The sequence below is a fragment of the Erythrolamprus reginae genome, chromosome 11 (assembly GCF_031021105.1).
Source record: "Erythrolamprus reginae isolate rEryReg1 chromosome 11, rEryReg1.hap1, whole genome shotgun sequence".
Taxonomy (NCBI): domain Eukaryota; kingdom Metazoa; phylum Chordata; class Lepidosauria; order Squamata; family Dipsadidae; genus Erythrolamprus; species Erythrolamprus reginae.
Window position 1 is genome coordinate 37,597,359 of NC_091960.1, and position 22,967 is coordinate 37,620,325.

General features: G+C 48.1%; 1 protein-coding gene across 1 annotated transcript; it reads right to left on the bottom strand.

Annotated features, from left to right (window-relative positions):
- Positions 1-595: 595 nt before the first annotated feature.
- KPNA6 (karyopherin subunit alpha 6) lies at positions 596-22,056 on the bottom strand. Its single transcript, XM_070764340.1, has 14 exons — positions 21,887-22,056; positions 17,510-17,646; positions 16,719-16,814; positions 16,236-16,335; positions 15,711-15,805; positions 13,890-14,021; positions 12,307-12,395; positions 11,977-12,076; positions 9,709-9,872; positions 7,780-7,858; positions 5,940-6,065; positions 4,012-4,139; positions 3,430-3,608; positions 596-2,413 (listed from the first exon to the last, which is right to left on the bottom strand). Exons 1-14 carry the CDS (start codon positions 21,993-21,995, stop codon positions 2,226-2,228), a joined length of 1,722 nt encoding a protein of 573 aa, XP_070620441.1. The 5' UTR covers positions 21,996-22,056; the 3' UTR covers positions 596-2,225.
- Between the last annotated feature and the right edge of the window lie 911 nt (positions 22,057-22,967).

Consider the following 22,967-nt stretch of genomic DNA (forward strand, 5'->3'; position numbering starts at 1 on the left):
ACCTGCCCAGGTGCAGTAGAATTGCGCTGGGCTCCACTAGCAGTCAGAGCCACAGGGGCGAGTACACGTCACCGTTCCACCTTAGCAGCCCCCCTCTGCTCAGGGCCCCATCCTGCAGGGGCTTCAAAGTCCTTTTTAAAATGTGGCTTTGCTTAAAGGTTGGGGATTAGGTTGTCTGTGATCCCCTGACCCTGTTGGGGTAGTAGTATAGAGATTGGGTGGTCTTTTTAAAAGTTCTAGGTGGTTTTTTTTTGTCTGTTTTCACTTTCAATTACATAAGCCAGTTATTTTGGAGTCATGCACCTTTTTTCTCCCCCCCACCCCCCCGCACACACACACACACAGTTTTTAAGAACAGGGCATTTCATGGCAAATATTAATTTCTATCAACATGCAGCATTTCAGACGTGTGGAGTCCTCGGAGAGGGGCGGCATACAAATCTAATAAAATTATTATTATTATTCAACCTTATTTCAGCAAAAGGGATTTCTCTGACATCTTTGGCCCTTTGAGAGCCAAAAGGCCTTTAATAGTTCCAGGTGTGACAACTAGGACATGGCTGCAAGAAAAAAAACATGGTCCAGTCCACTCACGTGTGGATTGCAGTCACTGAATGCAGAGATGAACTTTATTAAGTTTCCTTGGCATTTTTTTTAAACAATGAAAAGCAAACCTCTATTACAAAATACAGCCCAAGGCTTCCATCCGACTTCACCCCTGCCTGAATCTCTGCCCTTGAAGACTTTGGGGGAAGAGCAAGGGAGGGGTTGTGCCCACCCCCTGAACTTTCCTTGAGACACCCGACGGGGTCTCTGAGCCGGGGGCTTCTCTCTGGAAGGAAGAACCAGCCAGGGCCCGGTCGGTCTCCAACAAAAGCCCGTCCACCAAACTGGGTCGCTCGTGCAGCAGGCAAAGAGGGGGGACCCAAGAGGATTGTAGCTGTGGTCAACCCGGTGTAACCAGCTCGCTAGGCCGGCCTGCCCCAGAACACCATCCTCTCTATCCGGCCCCCGCCTCCTCTGACCAAAGGATACAAATGTTCTTCTACATGTATATATAATATATAAAAAATACAGAGCTTTGACTTCTTCATTTTGAAGTAAATGTACACGATACAGTTGTGAGCAGGAGGTAATTCTGAGAGAGAGACAGACGGGCCATGGGACGGGGGGGGGGCACGGAGAGCAGATGATAAGCCTCCTCCACCCCCCCCCCAAGCTCCACCACGCCAAAGTCGCCCCCACCCCAGTGGTCCAAGAGAAAGGAAAAAACCCCAAATCAAATGGCAGAAACCAAAAAGGCTCCAATGAGCTCTGCAATTTTGTTTCTTCAAGTAAAGGTGCACGAGGGGGGGGGGGTTCTTCTCACAGTCCACTTCAGTCAGTAGCAAAGGTTAAGTCCAGCTAGAGAGGCCGCTGTGCTTCTGAGTTCTTCTTTTGTGCCTTCCCCTTAAGACTGGAGCTCTGGGAGCTGCAGCTCTTCGAATTGCTTTCCCCACCTCCTCAAAGCCTGAGGGGGGGACCCTCCAATCCAGCCTCCCTCTCTGTGCAGAGGGGGGGTCTTCTGTTTTTTGTTTAGGACGAGAGGGACAAAAACAGCAGCAGCTTGGCCCACTCCCCTCCAAAGGTGCATTTTTGGCAAGAGGATTCTCCCTCCCCCACCCAAAAAAAGAAAGAGAAAAGAGAAAGACCCCACACGGGTCAAAGTGGTGCATTTGGCAAATAAAGAAAAGTCTCTAATAAAAATTAAACATGTGCAAATCGTTTCAAATAGTTGAATCCAAGCTCCTTGGTTTACAATTCCGGTTGTCTTGCCTTCTCCCAGTGGGGGGGGCGGAGGGGGGGGGTCATCTCTTAAGTACCCAAGTGAAAAATCTCATCTTAGGAGGGGGGAAAAATAATACACCACAAAAGAAAAAAGAAAAACCTGGCGGAAATTCGCAAACTAAAAGGCATTTACACCTCCCTCCTCCGTCCACTTCAGCACCTGCCTTTTCGGACACACCTGTGCAGCACAAAAAGTGGCAGGGGACACAGTGTCTCGCCTCCCCAGAAAAGAGTCACCTGATGGTGCTGCTGTGTGTGTGGCGGAAGAGAAAGCGGTTTGGCAACGGGTGGCGCCTTCCGCGGGGCAGAGAAGGGGACAGGGCTGGGGGTGGGAAGGCTCTCGGCTGCTGGCTTTCCATCAAAGGGAGGGTCTTCTCCCCCTCGGCTCCGCACACGGGTTATAGCTGGAAGCCTTCCATGGGGGCCTCGGGCTGCTGGAAGATGAACTGCTGCTGGGCTTCGTCCACTTGGGGGGCCAGAGCGGAGTCATCGTCCTCCATGCCGAAGTAGTGCTCGTACAGGTCGAAGGCCTTCTGGAAGATCTCTTGGTTTTCGTGGCTCTGGAGGAACTCGATTTTATCCAGGCCTGGGGGAAGAAAACGACACCATTTACGCGGGATTCCCCACCAACACTCAGGCGGTTCACACAACTGAGCCCTCGACATTCAGGGTCTGTTTGAAAGCACAACGGTGCAGATGGAGTGGGGCGTGCCCACCGGCCCACCAAGCCAGAAGAGTTGGGGGCCGCTGGCGTCAGGGGTAGGGGATCATCTCTATGAAATATTGAGGGTTGGGAACACTGGGGTAAAAAAATGGGGCAGGGAGAGAAGTGGGGCTACCCAATAATACACTGCAAAGCTTTAAAAAAAAATGAAAAATTAATATTTCAGCTTGAGGTTGGAAAGGCAACTGCCTCAGGGCATTGGGGACGCCCCACTGGGAAGGGGTTCCACCAAGAGGGGCCTCAACCGAGCGCATAGGCTGGCTCTGTTGAAAAGTGCTGTTGCTAACATGTTGTAAGCCGCCCTGAGTCTAAGGAGAAGGGTGGCATAAAAAAATTGAATGAATGAATGAATGATTATACTAACAAAAACAATAAATATAACCCATCTAAGTCGTCAGAAACCCAAACGCCTGCTTGCTTGCAGGTAATACTTCTCATCTTCCTCTCTCTCTCTCCTTTCTCTTTTCTCTTTTTTTCCCTCCCTCTTCTCCCTTTCTACCCTTTCTTTTCCCACATTACTGTTGGATTATCAAATATTACAGCTATAAGATACTTAAATAAGAACTCTGAATACGAAATATTTACATACGGACAAATACCTGAAATCTATATACAATAATATATATAAGCTGTGATATAACAATACTGTTTACCCCACTCCCCTCCCCCTTTTCTTTTCTGTACTCCCATCCCCCTTCCCCCGTTTTATTCCTATTTGTATAAATTAATAAAGTATATTTTTAATAATAAAAAAATAGAATGAATGAATGAGAATGAATGAATGAGAATGAATGAATGAATGAATGAATGAATGAATGAATGAATGAATGAATCCATCTGCAAATAGCCACAGTCCACCTTCAAGACTCAGCCCTCACCGTAGGCTTCCTCGATGAGGCTGCAGTAGGGGTTGAGGCCGGTGCCGCTCTGCTTGGCCTCCTGCTCTCCCAGCCGCAAGATGTTCTCCAGGCCATTCAGGGCCACCTGAACTATCTTAGAGTCCATGACGGTCAAAAGGTCACACAGGGGTTTAATGCAGCCCAGGTTTACTAAGTATCTGGAAACGAGGCAATAAAAAAATGGCAAAAGATGAAACTACTGTTAGAACTGAACGTCCTTGAGAAGACAGGGCCCCTTCCCCGGTTCCTCTTCTGAAATTCTTTTTTTTTTTTAGATGTGTTTATTGATTTTATCCTCTTCTGAAATTCAAGCCCAGACTCTTATAGTTGGCAAACTGTAAGAGGGAAATAAAGTACAGTGGTCCCTCTACTTACTCACTTAATTTGTTCTGTGACCCAGGTTCTTAAAGAGAAAAGTTTGTCAGAAGAAGCAATATTTCCCACAGGAATCAACGCAAAAGCAAATGATGTGTGCAACTGGGGAAACCACAGGGAGGGTGGAAGCACAACTACAAACACACACACACACCCCAACTCTGAAGCGAAGATGAGGGGCCTTACTTGATCTGCTCCGAGGTTCCTCCGGAGGTGGCGTTGGTGATGGCCCAGGCCGCTTCCTTCCTCGTGCGGAACTCCGCCTTCTGCAGGATCTCAATTAACACGGGGAAGATGTTGGCGTCGATGACCGCCTGCAGGGCCAGAGGCAGGACAGGGTTTATTTATTTATTTATTTATTGGATTTGTATGCCGCCCCTCTCCGGAGACTCGGGGCGGCTAACAACAGTAATAAAGCAATGTACAATAATAATCCAATAAATACTAAAAACAATTAAAAACCCATTAATATAAAACCCAAACATGCATACAGAAATACCATGCATAGAATTGTAAAGGCCTAGGGGGAAAGAGCATCTCAATTCCCCCATGCCTGACGGAAGAGGTGGGTTTTAAGCAGCTTACGAAAGGCAAGGAGGGTGGGGGCAATTCTAATCTCTGGGGGGAGTTGGTTCCAGAGGGCCGGGGCCGCCACAGAGAAGGCTCTTCCCCTGGGTCCCGCCAAGCGACATTGTTTAGTTGACGGGACCCGGAGAAGATCCACTCTGTGGGACCTAACTGGTCACTGGGATTCGTGCAGAAGGTGGTCCCTGAGATAATCTAGTCCGGTGCCATGAAGGGTTACCTGGAGGCTGCGCATTGGACCCAACCCCCAATCCCCCTCCAGTCCGGTGAGGACAAAGCAGCAGCACAGGTGGTCCTCACTTAATGACCAGTTGTTTTATGACCACTGGAAGTTGTGCTAGCCAGCGCACAGATGCTTTATGGCCCATAAAGTAGTCCTGGCTGCATAACCACCCCCGCAGCCACATGTTGTCCGAGTCAGCTTCGTGACCAGTTGTGGCATTCCAGAGTCAAAGTGACTGTGATTCGGTATGTTTTTTGCTGCTTTCTGGCAAAAAAAACCCCCCAACCATGCCCATTCATATGAATGGGTTTGTTTAATGACTGCAGTGCCTGCTTAATACAGTTTCAAAAAAGCTGAAAAGGGACTATGCCAGGGGTTGGATCATGTTTCTCAATATGATTAAATAGTTTACCGCATAACCTTCTTCTATCCCCATGGAGGAATATAAGCAGGGTGGTGCAGCATTGAAGAAGACTTTCCTGAGCCCCATAGACTTCCAGATGTGTGGCCCTCGATCCCCAGAATTCTCCAACAAGCCCAGCATTGCTGAGAATTCCAAGATTCAACCTAGCTAGTGGGAAGGCTACCAAATGGGTGGAGGCTGAAATATAACTGAAAGGTTGTTATGTGAGGTTTTTGCAAGTGACACGAAGGCATGTAATAAGAGTTGGCATTCCTGGAGGGATTGGTAACAAGGAAAAGGGGAAGAGCCTTCTCTGTGGCGGCCCCGGACCTCTGGAACCAACTCCCCCCAGAGATTAGAATTGCCCCCACCCTCCTTGCCTTTCGTAAGCTGCTTAAAACCCACCTCTGCCGTCAGGCATGGGGGAATTGAGATCCTCTTTCCCCTAGGCCATTACAATTCTATGCATGGTATGTATGTATGTATGCCTGGTTTTTATATTAATGGGTTTTTTAATCGTTTTTAGATTAGATAGATAGACAGACAGAGAGAGAGATAAATAGATTAGAGAGAGAGAGAGAGAGAGAGAGAGATTAGATAGAGAGAGAGAGATTAGATAGATAGATAGATAGAGAGAGAGAGAGAGATTAGATAGATAGACAGACAGACGATAGATAGATAGATAGATAGATAGATAGATAGATAGATAGATAGATAGATAGATAGATAGATAGATAGATAGATAGATAAAATGATTTGGCATGGCTGGGAAATTAGTCAGAAATGTAGAAACTCCAGCTCAATGTTTCCGTACGTAAGATGAAGCCCTTGGGAGGGAAAGAGTCCAAGGAGCACGCGGCCATTTAAGCCTTCGGAGTGTTACTTCCGCTGACCTATTATTACCTGTATCTGAGCTCTGTTCCCTGCTGTCACGTTGGAGATGGTCCAGCAAGCTTCTTTCCGGATGGACTCTTTGGGGCTGCTGAGCAGGTGAAGGAGACAAGGCAAAGCTGAGCAATTGAGGATCACCTGGAAAGGAAAAACAAGCCCTGTTTCAAAACCTCTGCCTGCCCCCATGCAGCCAAATGGGCGGAAGATCTGGGGAAAGAGGGGACGAGACGGCCCCTAGAAGACAATCAGACAATGGGTCAACAGCCGGAGGAAGGAACGTAGGAAGTATCCACCCTAAGGGGTCAAGCAGGGGCAGGGAGAAGCAAGACTGAGGGGTCAGCCCTCCTGCTGGATAAACCAGACAGGAAACATGAGCTCATTCTACTTTACTGCAAGGCGACATGAACAGGATCTTGCAAGTCTGAAGGTACAAATTTCCCAGCGCTATTTTTAACCCCCCGATGCACCAGGCTGGGCCCCTCCTACGCTTCCTCCTCCGACCCCTGGGGGTTAACGGTCAGAGGAGGCACCATCTTTTCCCCTCGTCTTCCAAGATCATCCACCCATCAATTGATTACCTGCACCCATCTCATAGGAAACAGCTCTCTTAAACTATTACCAATACCATAGCAGATACAGGAAATGCTGAGCCAAAGCTCAAGAGGGTCTTCATTACTCTAAAGAAAGCAGCAGGGGGGGGGGGGGGTTAAGCAAGGGGAAATTTTGAGAACGACCTTCCCAAAACAGACTTGGGCTTGATCGTGAGGTATCATCCTAAGGACACGCATGACTGGATGAAGCTGCTTAGTGTGTTCCCATCAGTCATGGTCCCTTGGTTATGTCCATAGCTTCAAGGCAGGATGAGACAGATTCATGGAGGCCAAGTGTATCAGTGGTTATTGAAACGGATGTCCAAGTGCCGCCTCTATGTTGGTTGAGGCAGGCAGGGTCCCCTTGGGTCCCATTTGTTGGGGGTCAAGGGGAAGGGAGGGTCTTGCCTTCTCTTTCTGCTGAAGATCCCCATGGACAATTGGGGGGGCCCTGTGGGACACAGAATGATGGACTCGATGGGCTTTGGCCCCCTTCAGCAGGGCTCTTCTTAGGTTCTTACTCTTATGGGCAACAAACAGACATAAACGGGGCAGGCAGAGCTCTCTCTGGATTCCTGAGTGTATGTGTTCACATATTTCTGGACCACCTACTTGTGTTGTGATAATGCCAGTAATGTTTTTTAATTAAAATATAAACAGAGAAGTGGAAAAGCAAAGTAACAGCTGCCAGTATCAATTCTGCTCCCACTCAAAACAGGCAGAAGGAAGTCTGGCAGGGGGGCGTCTCAGAGGAGAACACAGGGGGGAAGGGGCTCTGGGGGATCCTTGGGGGTTTTGGGGGGGGAGGGTGGTGAACCTTCAAGGGCCCCACGTTCATAGAGAGTCAAGACGTGTGTGTGTGTGTGTGTGTGTAATGTTGTCATGACAAACCCAAAGACCCCCTTATTCTCCTAGACCTAAACCCTTGCTCTTAGAAGAGGCAAAAATAGAAACACCCAAATAAAAAGAGTAATTCCTACTCTTCAGTGAATTGCATGGACAAAAACAAAGCTAGCATTCCCCACACCAACGAGTAATTACTGACCCTGACATGAAGCCGGCCTCTGCTTTAAATCACAGTCTGAGCACCGACTGCCAGTATCACAGCCAGATTCCACCACCTCTCTCATTATTGACTGTAGCCAATTTGGAGCTTGAGTTCCCCAGATCTGTGGTAGATTTTTCCAAGGAGGATTTAGGGAAGAAGCTCGGGGGCTTCCTGGGGGCAGCTGCAAAGGGCTACAGAAGCCCACCCCAATCACCTGGGTTTGGATGTCGTCCCCCGTCACAATGTTGCCAACTGCTCTCAAAGCCGGGGAGGCCACCTTGTAATCGCTGTGCCTGTGTGCAGAAGACAACAAGAAGACATTCAAGGTTCCTTAAGTGTGGTCTCTCTTATTCATCAAGAATGGACACCATCAGAGACATCCCAGCAAAGTCTCTTTGTGCAAGGCCGGGATGCAGTCCAGGAAACCCCATGGAGGCTATAGTGGGGGAACCAAGGAAGACCCCCAATATTACTCAGCCGCAATCCACCACGTGCTCCTCCGGGCTGCTGGCTGAGCTGTCTCAGCAACATCTGGAAAGTCACAGGATAGGCACCTGCCTTATATGACGGGGGCACATTAATACCAGTCCCTGCTTTTGTTAAAATGTTCTGGCCAGGCCAAGGTCTGCAGCTCCACAGTCAAATAACAGCTGTAAGCTACAGATAGAAACATAGAAGACTGACTGCAGAAAAAGACCTCATGATCCATCTAGTCTGCCCTTATACTATTTTCTGTATTTATCTTAGGATGGATCTATGTTTATCCCAGGCATGTTTAAATTCAGTTACTATGGATTTACCAACCACGTCTGCTGGAAGTTTGTTCCAAGGATCTACTACTCTTTCAGTCAAATAATATTTTCTCATGTTACTTCTAATCTTTCCTCCAGCTAACCTCAGATTGTGGCCCCTTGTTCTTGTGTTCACTTTCCTATTAAAAACACTTTCCTCCTGAACCTTATTTTTAAATGTTTCGATCATGTCCCCCCTTTTCCTTCTGGAATCATAATGGAGACGGCCATTATGACCAATGGTTCGCTATGGATATGTTTTACCAAAAGCTTTTCAGCAAAACCATCATAAAATGCAGTCAGAGGACCATGGGACGTGCAAGTGTCATACAGGCAGCCATGTTGCCGAATCCCCAGAGTCTGGACATATAACTGGGCTGGGGGCCTGTCTGTCAGAACCGACTCACAGGACTGGAGGGCAGCTTGAGGGCCCCACCCCCTTCCCAAGGCACGAGACTTCATACCATCCTGGACAAATGGCTGTCCAAACTTCTCTTGAAAACCTTCAGAGATGGGACCTTTTGAATCCAGGTTGTAAATCCCCTTTTGGGGTCAATTGTAAGCAACTACTTAGAGAAAGCTGGACTTTGCTACCTTAAAGCAGCTTCCTCATCCTGGACCTTTGGGCGGATCCAAGCTGCTTCCATCTGCTGGGATTTAAACCATGTCCCCTACTTGGAAGACCCTAGACTCAGAATGGGTTAAGATGGGACTTTAGGGGCATCCCCTCCAGCTCTCCCTAATCACTCAGCCCCCTTTGCCCATTTATTCCCCTGGAAATGGGAGGGCAGGAGGGCCAGCCACTGCAGCAATCCTTTGCGCCCCATGGGCCTTCTCCCCACCCTCTCCCCACCTGGGAACTAGGCTGAACCCTCTGCTGATCCCACCCCACCGTTTAAAAGAAAGGAACCTGCCTCAGTGTCCCACATTCACATTTGTCCCCTTTTGAAAACTGGGTCGGCTTCAGCTACATCCCCAATTAAGGGGTCAGAAAATATTCAAGTGTCCTTCCTATGGAACTGACTTAATGTGAAGAAGGCACGTGGCCTAGTGGCAACTTTGTAAGGCAGGCCGGGCAACAAGGCCCCCCCCCTTCCAGTCCAAAGTCCCAGGGGGGGGCCCTCCAGAGGTTTCCTGTGGGGGCACAGCTGCCTCTCAGCCCAGGGCAGCCTTCTCCCCAGCTTTTCCTCCTGTCTCCCAAAGTCCTTCCCACACAGATCCCTCACATCCGACTTTACAAAATGACCACAGCCAAGGAAAGCCCTTGGCCAACCAAGATTTGTGGCATGCGTCACTCTAACCAATTACTCAATGAGCTATAGCTAACCATAATGTAGCACTTTTACACTTACATTAGCAATTCCACCAATCGCCGGCACACTCCGGAATCAATGACCGCCTGGATCTTCTCATTGGGTCCATCCGACAGGTAGGAAAGCGCCCAGCAGGCGTCTGCCAACAAGTCCGAGTCGCTGCTGAAGAGCAAGCGAGACAAGACCGGCAAACAGGACGACACCTGCCCAGAAACACAACGGCCAGAGGCGGTGAGGACACCGGCCCAAGGGGTCAAGAGGGAGTTACAGGCATTTCAGTGTGTAGGGTCACATCTCTCATTTCATGCTCAAGTCAGAAAAAGAGCCTGGATTTTCCAATCAGTTTCTCATGCTACAATCACACCAAATGCTTATTTTAGAGCTGGTCAGTCAGCCCTCTACCCATAGATACAGCAGTTTGTTTATTTTATTTAATATAGGGCATATCATACATGGACTAGCATTATAGATTAATGTTTCACCTAGATTAGTAAAACACAATAAAATATAAATGTTAAAAAAGAACTGCACACCAAGACAACTAGACACAAGGACAGTTTTTCCCCAAACGCCATCACTCTGCTAAACCAATAATTCCCTCAACACTGTCAAACTATTTACTAACTCTGCACTATTATTACTACTAGTTTTTTCTAATCATTCCTATCACCCTTTTCCTCCCACTTAGGACTGTAGGACTATAACTTGTTGCTTGTATTCTTAAGATTTTTATTAATATTGATTGTTTTCTCATTACTTATTTGACCCTTATGACAAACATTAAGTGTTGTAGCTCATGATTCTTGACCAATGTCTCTTTTCTTTTATGTCCACTGAGAGCATCTGCAGCAAAGGCAAGTTCCTTGTGTGTCCAATCACACTTGGCCAATAAAGAATTCTATTCTACGTTCAAATATTGATGTCTAGACCAGTGTTTCCCAACCTTGGCAACTTGGAGATATCTGGACTTCAACTCCCAGAATTCTCCAGCCAGCATTCGCTGGCTGGTGAATTCTGGGAGTTGAAGTCCAAATGGTTTCAAGTTGCCAAGGTTGGGAAACACTGGTCTAGACCATCTAACCATTGAAGCACAGCATCGTTTATATTTTTAAAACTCAGCTACCGGACTACTTGAGACATGGAGCCCCGCAGCCCCGCTGAGTGGAGGACACCAGGCCCCACTGGTATAGAGTCCGTGCGAGATGCGAATCCTATTCAGAATTGTCCCATTGCTGACGTGGTCGTTCAGAGCCTGGCCTCTTTTTTGTGGGATCAGCGATACGTCTTCGTGTGCCTGAGCGTTCAGAGGCCCGTTTGGCTTTCTACTGGGAATCAATGTTAAAGGTTGTTGGGCAGATGTTGTGCAAGGGCCAGTGGGGGCTTCCTGGATTTGAGTCTCCTATTGATACACGAGGAAGGTTGACATGCGCTGGCAGGAGTGATTGGCTCACAGTTTCTCTGTATTCTCTCAGTTGTGCATCGAGCCTTCATAAAGCTGGCGCCATTATGTGGCTCAGGACAGAAAGCCAAGTTGGAGGGGTTTAATTAAATGCATCCACTGATAACACCTCTCCAGCCAGGTGGGCGTCCAATCTCCTCTTGAAAATGTCCAGAGTTGGGGTCTTCCCAACCTCCACCGGCAGGCCCTTTCACTGGTTGATCGCTCTGACCGTCAGGAAGTTCTTCCTTATTTCCAGATGGAATTTCTCCTTGGTCAGCTTCTATCCATTGTTCCTCGTCTTGCCCTCTGATTCCCTGGAAAATAGCATGACCCCCTTCTCTCTGTGGCAACCCCTCAAATATCTGTATACAGCTGTCATGTCCCCTCTTTTTTTCCCTCTAGGCTATCCATGCCCAGTTCCAGCAATCTCTCCTCCTATTATGTCTTGGTTTCTAGTCCCCTCATCATTTTGGTTGCTCTTTTCTGCACCTTCTCCAGAGTTTCTATGTCTCTTATTACTCACACCGATTATCTTCTCTGTGGGAGAATAAAATACTAAACTTTATAAGATGCTCGGCCTACAATCAGCATCATCAGGACTTGAGTTACAATGAAGGCCTGTGTTTTACTATTTTCACAAGTATTGCGCTTTTAAACGCAGGAAGGAGAGTTAAGTGACAGGAGCAAGACAATGACTTTTAATCCTGAGCCTAGATATAGTACTACTTCTTCTCAACTGTGCTGGCTGTGAAATCCTAAGAGTTGAAGTCCACACCCCTTCCAGTGGCCAGAGTTGAGAAAGCCTGTGGAACACAAGAGGTGCCTGTGGCCGGGAACATAAAGTGCCATAGACATTTGGACCTTACCTTCTCAAACTCTGGGGGAGGGTTTTTCCCTCTGCAGAGATTCGACAAAGCCCAGACTGCATTCCGTGTCATTGTCAACCTAGTGGATTTTGTGAGGAGCCTGAAACATAACCAAACGATGCTTAAGTCCACGTTGTGGGCTTTGGGCTTAAACAAAGCGATTGAAGGGCTTGGCAACTGTGCCCTAGAAACAGTCCTAGCAGTTAAGACGGTTCGGGGAAAGTAAGAAAACCAGTTGTGGCTCTAGGACACGTTTGCCCCACTCAGCACTTGCACCCGGAGGAAAGGAAGGGCCACAGAGTGGTGGAATTTCTCCCAGTGGCTACTCACAACAATAAAGGAGGAAGGATGCCACAATTTAGGACATAGTCACGGCAGGCAGAGCTGTCTCCAGCGATGTTCCCCAGGGCCCAGACAGCCTGGAAGAAGAGCAGGCGCTTCAGGAATCAGTCCTTGAAGGGGGTACGTTAAGAGCAACAGCGAAGCGGTCAGTTGAGCCTTGCAAAGGAACCGCTGACCTTAAGTCACTTCCATGCTGTTTGTTACCATTGCGATGAACGCAGCAGGGCAAAATAGTCTCATCCTAGCAGCCCCAGCACATGGAGGGAGCTTGAACAAGGCATCACCCTCGTAGCTGTCCCTCCTTTCGACAGCTGCTCCTCTGTATCTGATTATTTCATCCCATTCTATGGCCAAAGCCTGCCCATAGCTAGTAGGGGGTCTGTGCTTCTATCTTGCCAGCCGGCCCGGCTCTCACACCCTGCAAAGCAGCTCGCCTTCTCTTAGGCAGCCTGGCCCCTCTGTGACATCACAACAGCAGCAGAGCCTGAAGGTTAGGCATGGAGTCCCAGGTGATAAAGAGAGCCAGCTGGGCCATCACACCTCACAGGGTTGTTGGGAGAGAATAAAATGAGTGAAGGACCCCTGTGCCAACGTATGCTGCCTTCCAGGGGAAAGGCAAGTAATTGGTGTGATGTAATGACACTATAATTAGACCATGGAACATGGAATGACAGAGCTGGAAGGGACCATGGAGGTCCTCTAGTCCAGTGATTTTCAACCTTTTTTGAGTCAAGGCACATTTTTTACATTTACAAAACCCTGGGGCACATTGAGCGGGGGAGGGGTGGCTAAAAAAAGTTTGGACAAAAAAATTCTCTCTCTTCCTCCCTTTTGCTCTCTTTCTCTCTCCCTCCCTCCTCTCCCTCTTTCTTTTTCTCTCTCAATCCCTCTTTCTCTTCCTTCCCTCCTCTCTTTTTTGCTCTCTTTCTCTCTCCCTCCCTCCCTCCCTCTATCTTTCTCTCTCTCCTTCCCTCCCTCTCTTTCTCTCTCTCTCTTGCTCTCTTTCTCTCTCTTGCTTTCTTTTTCTTGTTCTTTCTCTTGTTCTCTTTCTCTCTCGTTGCTCTTTCTCTCTCTTGCTTTCTCTCTCTCTCTCTCTCTTGCTTTCTTTCTCTCTTTCTTTCTTTCTCTCTCTGAGCTTCGCGGCACACCTGACCATGTCTCGCGGCACGCTGGTTGAAAAACACTGCTCTAGTCCAACCCCCTGCTCAAGCAGGAGCTCCTACACCATTTCAGACAAATAGTTCACCAGTTCTCTTCTTAAAAGTCTCCACTGATGGAGCACTAACCAATGGAACTCTAAACCCCCAAGTGTGGTGGGATAGTTGAAGGTGTAGACAAGCAATGCAAATTGGCTAGGTCAGTCAAAAACATTTCCAAGCTCCAGACACCAAATTTAAAAAAACCTTCTGAGGGTCAGTCATTCCAATCATTTTTAAGCTGGGAAGCTGCTGCTCTTTTAGGGCACCGTTTACGGCGGTCATTCCACAACTGGGGCCACAGAAAGGCTTGAGAGGGGAGGCCCAAAAGCTCCGGAGCTGCCATGAAACCAGTCGCCCCGGTCTGAGCCTCACCTGCTCTTGCACATCTTCAAAATCAGCACTCAGCAATTCGATGAAGATCGGGACGGCTCCAGCCTCAATCACTATCTTAGTTTGCAGTGAGTTACCTGAGGCGATGTTGGTTAAAGCCCACGCAGCTTCAAACTGGAAGAGAAGCAGCCAGTGAAACAACTGACTCCAGCCGAGACCCACAGTCACAGAGGGGAAAAACGTTGTTGGGGGATTGAACCTCAACAGATCGAACCGAGTTCCCCTTTGTTCCTGGGAGGTGGTGGCAAAACAATGCAGAAACGTGACCTCCTCACTCTGGCTGCCATTTCTAGCCTGATTTCACCCCAAAGCTTCCAGAGGACAATGAGCGGTGGAGGAAGGGCTGCCCCAGTTCCAGAAGCCACGAAATAGGGAGGAATTCACCTGTGGCCACAGCCTCTTTGAGTGGCAGCTCTTTCTCCGGTGGTGCTGCTCAAGCCTTTCCCCCACCTGAGCATGCAAGTCAAAGGCAGAGGCACAGCTGGGGAGGGGCTGCCTGTTTGCCACCACCCACACCACAAAAACCAAGGAGAAAAGCTGGAAGGAGGAAGGTAAGAGAGGAAGACACTCCAGGCCTGGATCCCAGAGGAATAACTGGTGTCTGGTTTTCAAACATAAACTCGAAGGATCTTTCTGGATTGTTATATTAAAGCAGGATTAATAATGTACGTTGTCTTGGAAGGACTGATAGTCTATACTTAGAAACATAGAAGCATAGAAGACTGACGGCAGAAAAAGACCTCATGGTCCATCTAGTCTGCCCTTATACTATTTCCTGTATTTTATCTTAGGATGGATATATGTTTATCCCAGGCATGTTTAAATTCAGTTACTGTGGATTTATCTACCACGTCTGCTGGAAGTTTGTTCCAAGGATCTACTACTCTTTCAGTCAAATAATATTTTCTCACATTGCTTTTGATCTTTCCCCCAACTAACTTCAAATTGTGTCCCCTTGTTCTTGTGTTCACTTTCCTATTAAAAACACTTCCCTCCTGGACCTTATTTAACCCTTTCACATATTTAAATGTTTCGATCATGTCCCCCCTTTCCCTTCTGTCCTCCAGACTATACAGATGGAGTTCATTAAGTCTTTCCTGATACGTTTTATGCTTAAGACCTTCCACCATTCTTGTAGCCCGTCTTTGGACCCGTTCAATTTTGTCAATATCTTTTTGTAGGTGAGGTCTCCAGAACTGAACACAGTATTCCAAATGTGGTCTCACCAGCGCTCTATACAGCGGGATCATAATCTCCCTCTTCCTGCTTGTTATACCTCTAGCTATGCAGCCAAGCATCCTACTCGCTTTCCCTACTGCCTGACTGCACTGTTCACCCATTTTGAGACTGCTAGAAATCACGACCCCTAAATCCTTCTCTTCTGAAGTTTTTGCTAACACAGAACTGCCAATACAAGACTCAGATTGAGGATTCCTTTTCCCCAAGTGCATTATTTTACATTTGGAAACATTATTCAGGAATAAATAAATAAATAAACCAAGTATTCCTTTCACACGTATTCTTTAACAAAATAACCTATGTCGATCCACACATAATCAGTTGATTATGGCTTCGGTCAAACTTGCAGACTTTGAAATGGTCTGAAAAGCCATACAACAATGGTTTTAAATTCTTAATAGTAATTTTATTAAACATTGTAGCCAAACGTCTCTATTTTTGATATCGTTTTGTAGTGAGGTGTCTTTGGTCAACTGGATCACGACCACCCACATAAGAAGGCAAAGACAGAGCAAGCTGAAAAGTGGACTAAGACCTTCAGGAAACAGATGGCCCTCCTCTTACCTGGAGTATGCTATTCTCACTTCTCTTGAGGAACTCAACAAACCTGTCCACAACTCCCTGAGTACTTATCACCTCATCGATTGGAGGATTAGGCTCTGCAATAAAATGGAAAAAGAAACTGAAGGGAGGGAATAAGGTGAAATACGTATCAAACAGTATCAGGTAACGGTTGCCTATCGCTTGGGAGAGAGGGATGAACATCACAATCCCAGCTTGCACATGACCCTGTGCACCAATAGGACCATATACACATTGAATCTCTCCGTCTAACTAACTGCCCAGTTGAGGCTGAGATTTTGTATAACACAATGTAGGCTTACACACTGATTTGTAATTCAGTACAATTAAAAAATGAGCAGCTCCGGTATTCTGCTCCTGGTGTTCAGTCTACACCCCCCCCCCCCATAGAAAAACTTCAAATATTTTTGGCAAAGTATTTGAACAACAACTGTATCTTGAGGGCCTAACAGAAACACTAAATTAATCTCACCAACTCCTCTTCAAGAGAGTCACAGCTGAATGTACCTTTTGAAAGTAGCTTCCTGAATCGCTGGGTAGTTACTAACTGAAGATCGGGGTCTTCGGAGAACAACATTTTCACCATCTCCATTGTGATCACCCCCTCCTGAAAAGATCAGATGTTAATCCATGTAAGAATTCTCAAACTTTAGATGATTCCAATTTTCATGGAGACGTTTCCAGGCCAGGGTTAAGAGGAAAGACGTCTCAATCCCAGGAAATTCTTTTTAAAAACCTTCTCAGAGATACAATACGGTTACTGTACCAAAACAGACAAAATGGGTCACCAACCCAACGATGTCCCGCAGGGGTAGCCGATAAATCCCCTTCTCTAGCTCCAACCTGATTGCCAGGGCTCAAAACGAAATTGACAGGTTGATTTCTTTAGCTTTTGAGGCAGAAAATGTTTACAAACTTCACGGGAATTTACTGATATTGAAGAAGACAGAGAGCAGTAAGAAGGAAACATGGTATATAATCTCTACTTACACCACCAATGGTAGAGCTGGCTGAGGAATCTACCAGGGGGCTGTCAGACATAGCAGCATCTTCGTTAATTAGCTCCACATTTCTCCTTTTAAAGAGCTGCAATGGGAAAGGAATGAAAGGAAGGGAGCTTGTTCAAAAACAAAATGTATACTAAGCCCAAACAACACAGATCCACCTAGAAGACTCAGACCAAAACAAGAAGTTTAAAAGAAGGGGGGAAAGGTTATAATATACCAACTCTTTCCACTAGTTCTCATTGGGACCCAACCAGTAATTCCAATAGTCCAGCATAAGTGGCTCCATAGCAAATCTTTCTCCTTATTCCAATATAACCAAGCCTTTTCCCCCCATTCTGCTCTCCCCACTGCTGAGATCCAGACAGGAAGCAACTTAAAAGAAAAAAGCCCCTCTCCCCCTTCCTGCAGCTTCACCCCAACAGCTGTTTCAGTCCTCACACTCGTCCCTCTCTCAAATCTTAACTAGACCAATTGTTTAAAACATCGTCTCATCCAAGTGACTTCACTTCTTCTGTTCTTCCTGCGATGGCCGTCCCAGCTAAGTGACTCTGGTCGCTTCTCATCAGCTGATGGTCAGGAGGCTACTGCTGGCTCTCGGGGAGGGGGGGTGTCTGTGATATCCCGGTCCACCGAACAGTGCCTCCCTTATTCACTGCTCCTCTCTCTCGCTGTCCTTTAAGAGATTGACTGCCAAATATCAAATAAGCCCAAAATGACAAGGAGAAGCAATACTTCTGCCTCCTCCCACTTTGGACTGAAGCAGGGCCCCCTTACCTGCTGCTCCCGTTTCTGTTTGCGTAGCTGGATCCCTTCCTCTTCTCTCCTCCGGCGCATCTCCTCCGGGTTCAAAGCTTTGTTCTTGTAACTTTTCATTCGGTAATTGTTCTCTTTTCCTGGGCTCGCCATGGTTTCTGCAGGCCAGAGAAAATGAGGCTCTTTTTTTTTTTTTGCATTATCAATAGAATGTAGGCTCCTCGCATCATGCCCTGGGCCTGAAAGACACCAAGTGATGCTCCCATCTGGAGGCCTGTTGAGACTCTGCAATGAGTCACTCGACTGCGTTCATCTGAAAGAATCCTTGGCTATTAGCTGTAGTGGCACAACTTGGAACCCTTCAACGTTTCTCAGCGTAAAACTGAAGGGCCTTTTTAAGTAATCTGTACAAATACAACTAGGTAAAACTTGGCTCCATATCCCAGCTGCGAGAGAGGACTTGGAATCCAACACTCCGCAGTCTGCATTGGTTGCCGATCAGTTTCCGGTCACAATTCAAAGTGTTGGTTATGACCTATAAAGCCCTTCATGGCATCGGACCAGAATATCTCCGGGACCGCCTTCTGCCGCACGAATCCCAGCGACCAGTTAGGTCCCGCAGAGTTGGTCTCCTCCAGGTCCCATTGACTAAACAATGTCGTCTGGCAGGACCCAGGGGAAGAGCCTTCTCTGTGGCGGCCCCGACCCTCTGGAATCAACTCCCCCTGGAGATTAGAATTGCCCCCACCCTCCTTGCCTTTCGCAAACTCCTTAAAACCCACCTCTGTCGCCAGGCATGGGAAAATTGATTCCCCTGGGTCATTTCCACTTTACATATGGTTTGTATGAAATGTATGATTGTTTTTTATATTAAGGGTTTTAAATTGTTTTAACCATTGGATTTGTACTGTTTTGTTGTTGTGAGCCACTCCGAGTCTCCGGAGAGGGGTGGCATACAAATCTAATACATAATAATAACAATAACAACAACAATAACAACAACAACAATAATAATAATCCTAGAGGACAATCACTTAAACATGAGCCAGCAGCCGATGCAATCCTAGGCTGACTCAAGAGAGGGATAGAATCAAGATCACGTGATGTGTTAGTACTGCTTTATAAGGTCTTGGTAAAGCCACACTTGGAATATGGCATCCTACAAGAAAGTATAACAATAAAAACACTATATTAGCAGATCAAAATGAGAGAAAAAAACTCCTGCCATGACAATAAATAAAAAAACAAAGGCCACTCAGTTCCCATTGGCATTGAGCCACCTCCCAATGGCCGTCCACCAGAGCAGCCTCCTCTGCCCCCTCGCCCAAGGCCATCACGGAGGCCAACCGCCCAATTTATTTTATATCTGGAAAGAACATATTCTGGCATCTGGAAAATGCCACACAACTCCTATATTCTGGGAAAATATAGTCAGTAGTTTTTTGTTTATGAAATTTGATTTTAATAAAATCAAATGAAGAAAGATGCTAAAGCAGATGGCACCCTGGCTGGGGAATTCTGGGAGTTGAAGTCCGGATATCTTCAAGTTGCCAAGGTTGAGAAACACTGCCCGGTACCATCCAGACCTGGTGGACCTAAACTCCCAGTCCATACGTTTGAAAAATATGAACTTTCAATACAACTGGACAATACAGAGTTGGGGAAGGATGCCTTAAATGGATTAGGATTCTCTCAAAATCACAAAATATAGGTGTGGATGCTTTTTGTAGATTTTAGTTCTGCATTTAACACAATACTTCCAGATGGTGTCTAAATATGACTTTCTTATTCAGTCTGCCTTTGAATTATAGATTTCCAGTCTGGCTGCTCACAGAGGGTTTAATCAGGTAACTATATTTGTATGCCGCCCCGAGTCTTCGGAGAGGGGCGGCATACAAATCTAATAAATAATAATAATTATTATTATTATTATATCTCTTCATCCCTTAACACTAGTACACCATAGGGTTGCGTGTTGAGTCCCTTGCTCTATGCTCTTTATGTGCATGGCTGCATTCCCACTTATGCTAGTAATACTACTACTAAATTTGCACATGATACAATACTGGTGGAACTCATCTCCGGGGGAGGGGGGAAGAGCCTGCCTATCGAGATGTGGTGGATCGGTTGCTTTTGTGCTGTGGAGACAATATCCTGGTCTTTAACACCAATAAGACCAAGGAGCTTATAGTGAATTATAGAAGACATCCAGCCCTTGCTTATCAATGGAAACCGAGTGGAGAAAGTGGCCACTTTTAAGTTTTGTAAAAGAGGCCCTGACCGGGGAAACTCACACTGCAGCACTGGTCAAAAGGGTCCAGCAGACATTTTAGTACCTGAGATTTGAATGAAAAACTGCTGGTGACCTTCTGCAGCTGCACCAGAGATTATTTTAACTTGCTGCACCTGTGGACGGTTTGCCAGTTGCGCAATAGCAGATAGGACAGTGCTCCAGAAGGTCAACCTCATTGCCCAGAGGGTCATTGGTTGCCCTCTCCCCTCTTTGGAAGCGCTTTATAGCTCCGACTGCCGTAAGAAAGTTCAAAACATCCTTAAAGACCCAACTCATCATGGGCCTCCTTTTTTTGAATGTTTACCATGTAGCAGACGGTACAGAGTGATAAAAACAAGAACAAATAGGCTGAAAAACAGCTTCTATCCCAAGCAGTAATTATATTGAATTCTATTGTGTAGTGCAATGCTAAGGCAACTTCGGGTTTTCAACTCAATTGTATAGAACAGTGATGGCAAACCTATGGCATAGGTGCCACAGGTGACACGGGGAGCCATATCTGCTGGCACGCAAGCCATTGCCCTAGGTCAGCCCCAATGTGCATGTGTGTGCCGGGCAGCTGAGTTTTGGCTCACAGAGGCTCTAGGAGGATATTTTGGGCTTGCAAGAGAGCCTGGGGGGGTGTTTTTACACACACACACACACACACACACACACACACAGGCTCTATGGAAGCCTTTGGCGCCTGAGAGGGCAAAACACGAGGGTCTCCAGAGGGCCTCCAGGGGGTGAGGGAAGCTGTTTTCACACTCCCCAGGCATTGAATTATGGGTGTGGGCACTCGCGCATGCACAATAGCGCTCGTGCACACTCTTTTGGCACCTGAGGGAAAAAAGGTTTGCCAGCACTAGTAGTATAGAATGTGAAGGATGTGGCTTGTGTTTTATTTTTACAGTTCCATATAAAGCTCTAAATCTACAGTTATTATGAAGATGGCATTTGATTTTGTTGTCACAAGAGTCTCAGGGTGTTTATCCAGATGAGGAAACGATTCCCACAATCCCAAGTTTAAGTGAAACTAGGGAGGCCAGAGGGGAAACTATAGTTTCGTCTGGGGAATGTTATCAGCCTAATTGTGCAAACGCTCACACGAAAGGCAAGTTGGCAGAAAAGGGTCCAGGCACTTGAGGCACCCAGGGGTGGGCTGCTAAGGTGGGAAGGTGACCTGTGCTCGGCCCCGGGGCTCTGAGGGCTAGCGGAGTCCAGGGCAATTCTGCTACTGCACCTGGGCAGGGAGTGAAATTGCGTGCAGACACACAGGTGCGCCCGCGTGCAATGTGCACAGAGCCACGGGGAGGTGTGCTCGCCCCTGTGGCTCTGAGTGGTAGCGGAGTCCGGCGCAATTCTGCCACTGCACCTGGGCCACAGGCGCCCCTGCGTGTCCACACGCGATTGCGCTCCCTGCTCAGGTCCAGTGGCAGAATTGTGCTGAACTCCATGGTTAATGCACCCAAACACAGGCGCACATGCGTGTCCAGCCGTGATTGCGCTCCCTGCCCAGGTGCAGTGGCAGAATTGCGCCGGACTCCGCCTGCCCTCAGAGCCAGGGGGCGAGCACCCCTCCCCGCCCCACCTTCACAGCCCCCCTCTGGAGGGCGATCCCGGCGGCGCCTCCAGGGACCCCCAGGCCCGGCGCCCCCAAGGCCTCTCCCTTCCCGGGAAGGGGGTTCGTGCGGAGGCCTTCCCACATGGGGGAAGGAAGCCCCGCGTTGGTGGGTGGGTGGGGCGCCTCGGAGCCCGAGCCCAAAGCTCCGCGGAGGGAGCGGAAGGAGAGGCAAAGCGGCTCCGAGGGGCTTCCGTGCCTCCCCACCGTCCCGTCCCGTCCGCACTGGAGAACCGGGACGCCCCGGGCCAAACGCTGCGGCCTCCCCGCCTAGGCCCAGAGCGCCGCCGGGGACCGCAGTGCGCGGCGGGACGGGGGGCGGCCTGGCTGTCGTCGGCTCCTCCGGACGCCTCGCCGGCCACGCCCCTCCGCCCGGAGCCGCCGCCGCCGCCGCCAGACACGGGGCCACGCAGGGAGGCGGGTGGCCGTGGCTGGTGGGCCTGACGCACGCGCGGGAGGGGGGGCAGAGAGAGAGAGAGAAAGAGAGACGCCGCCGCCTCACCCATGTCCGCCGCTGCGTCCCGTCCCTCCTTCGCCGACAATATGGCGGACAGGCCAATGGGCCGCGCAGACGGGCCGGCGACGCGGGGGGCAGCAAGGTGGAGCTTCATAGGAGCGACGGTGGCCGAAGCGGGGCAGCACGCGCGTTCAGCCCCATCCCCGCCCCAACTTCGCGCTGAAGCTCCGCCCCCGCAAGGCCGCCTCGCTGGGACCGTTGCGGCTTGCGGGCGCCTCCCAGCGGCCGGGCGTGGACTGCAGGCGAAGCGCTTGTGGGGGATCGGCGGCCCTGAGGCGGTTCGGCCTGGGGGGACTCGCCCCGTCCGGCGGCTGTGCTGCGAGGCCGCCCCGCGCCAGCGAGAGGGAGCCCCTTCCCCTAACTTTCCCCCAGGAAAAAGGAAATTATTTTTTATTTTCAATGTATTTCATTTTGCAAGATTTTTATCAAATTTAAAAACTGCCCACCCCGCCACAGAAAACTTTTATTATTTTATTATTTATTTATTTTATTATTATTATATATTATATATATTATAAACTGCATACAATATAAAAATTTCAAATGGAAGCAAAGATGGTTAAAATTTGATATGAAACATAATTAAAACTTCATTAAAATTGCTGCCATCTGTCATGGCTGAATTGCGTGGATTGGATTGTTCTGGGTTTATAATAGGATTTTATTGGTTTTTATTTTATTTTAATTTGTTAGTATTAATAGTGACTCCTATTTTTGTATTATATTGTGTTTTTGTAAGCTGCCCTGAGTCCCATGGGATTGATTGGGCAGCATAGAAGTCAAATTAATAAATACTGGTAATAAATGAAATGCTGGGAAAGGGCCTGAAAGACTCCAGCCAAGCCAGTGTTTCCCAACCTTGGCCACTTGAGGATATTTGGACTTCAACTCCCAGAATTCCCCAGCCAGCAGTGGCTGAAGGGTGGACATGACTGATGACAATGATGCCACCTGGCAGCATTAACGTTCTCCGGAGATGTTCTGGCCTCCCACTCAAAAGCCTCTCTCCAAATCCCACTGGAGGCCAAGAGAGGGAAGAGAGCGCCAGAATGAATCCACCCCCTTT

What these genes read in the sequence shown, in the direction of transcription:
- KPNA6 (XM_070764340.1), bottom strand. Translation starts at nt 21,995, where the DNA reads ATGAAGCTCCACCTTGCTGCCCCCCGCGTCGCCGGCCCGTCTGCGCGG. An exon ending in TTGAAGATGTGCAAGAGCAG is followed by an intron (nt 12,396 to 13,889) that starts GTGAGGCTCAGA and finishes CTCTTCTTCCAG; the next exon opens with GCTGTCTGGGCCCTGGGGAA. An exon ending in CTCCCCCAGAGTTTGAGAAG is followed by an intron (nt 9,873 to 11,976) that starts GTAAGGTCCAAA and finishes GTTTCTGGGCAG; the next exon opens with GTGTCGTCCTGTTTGCCGGT.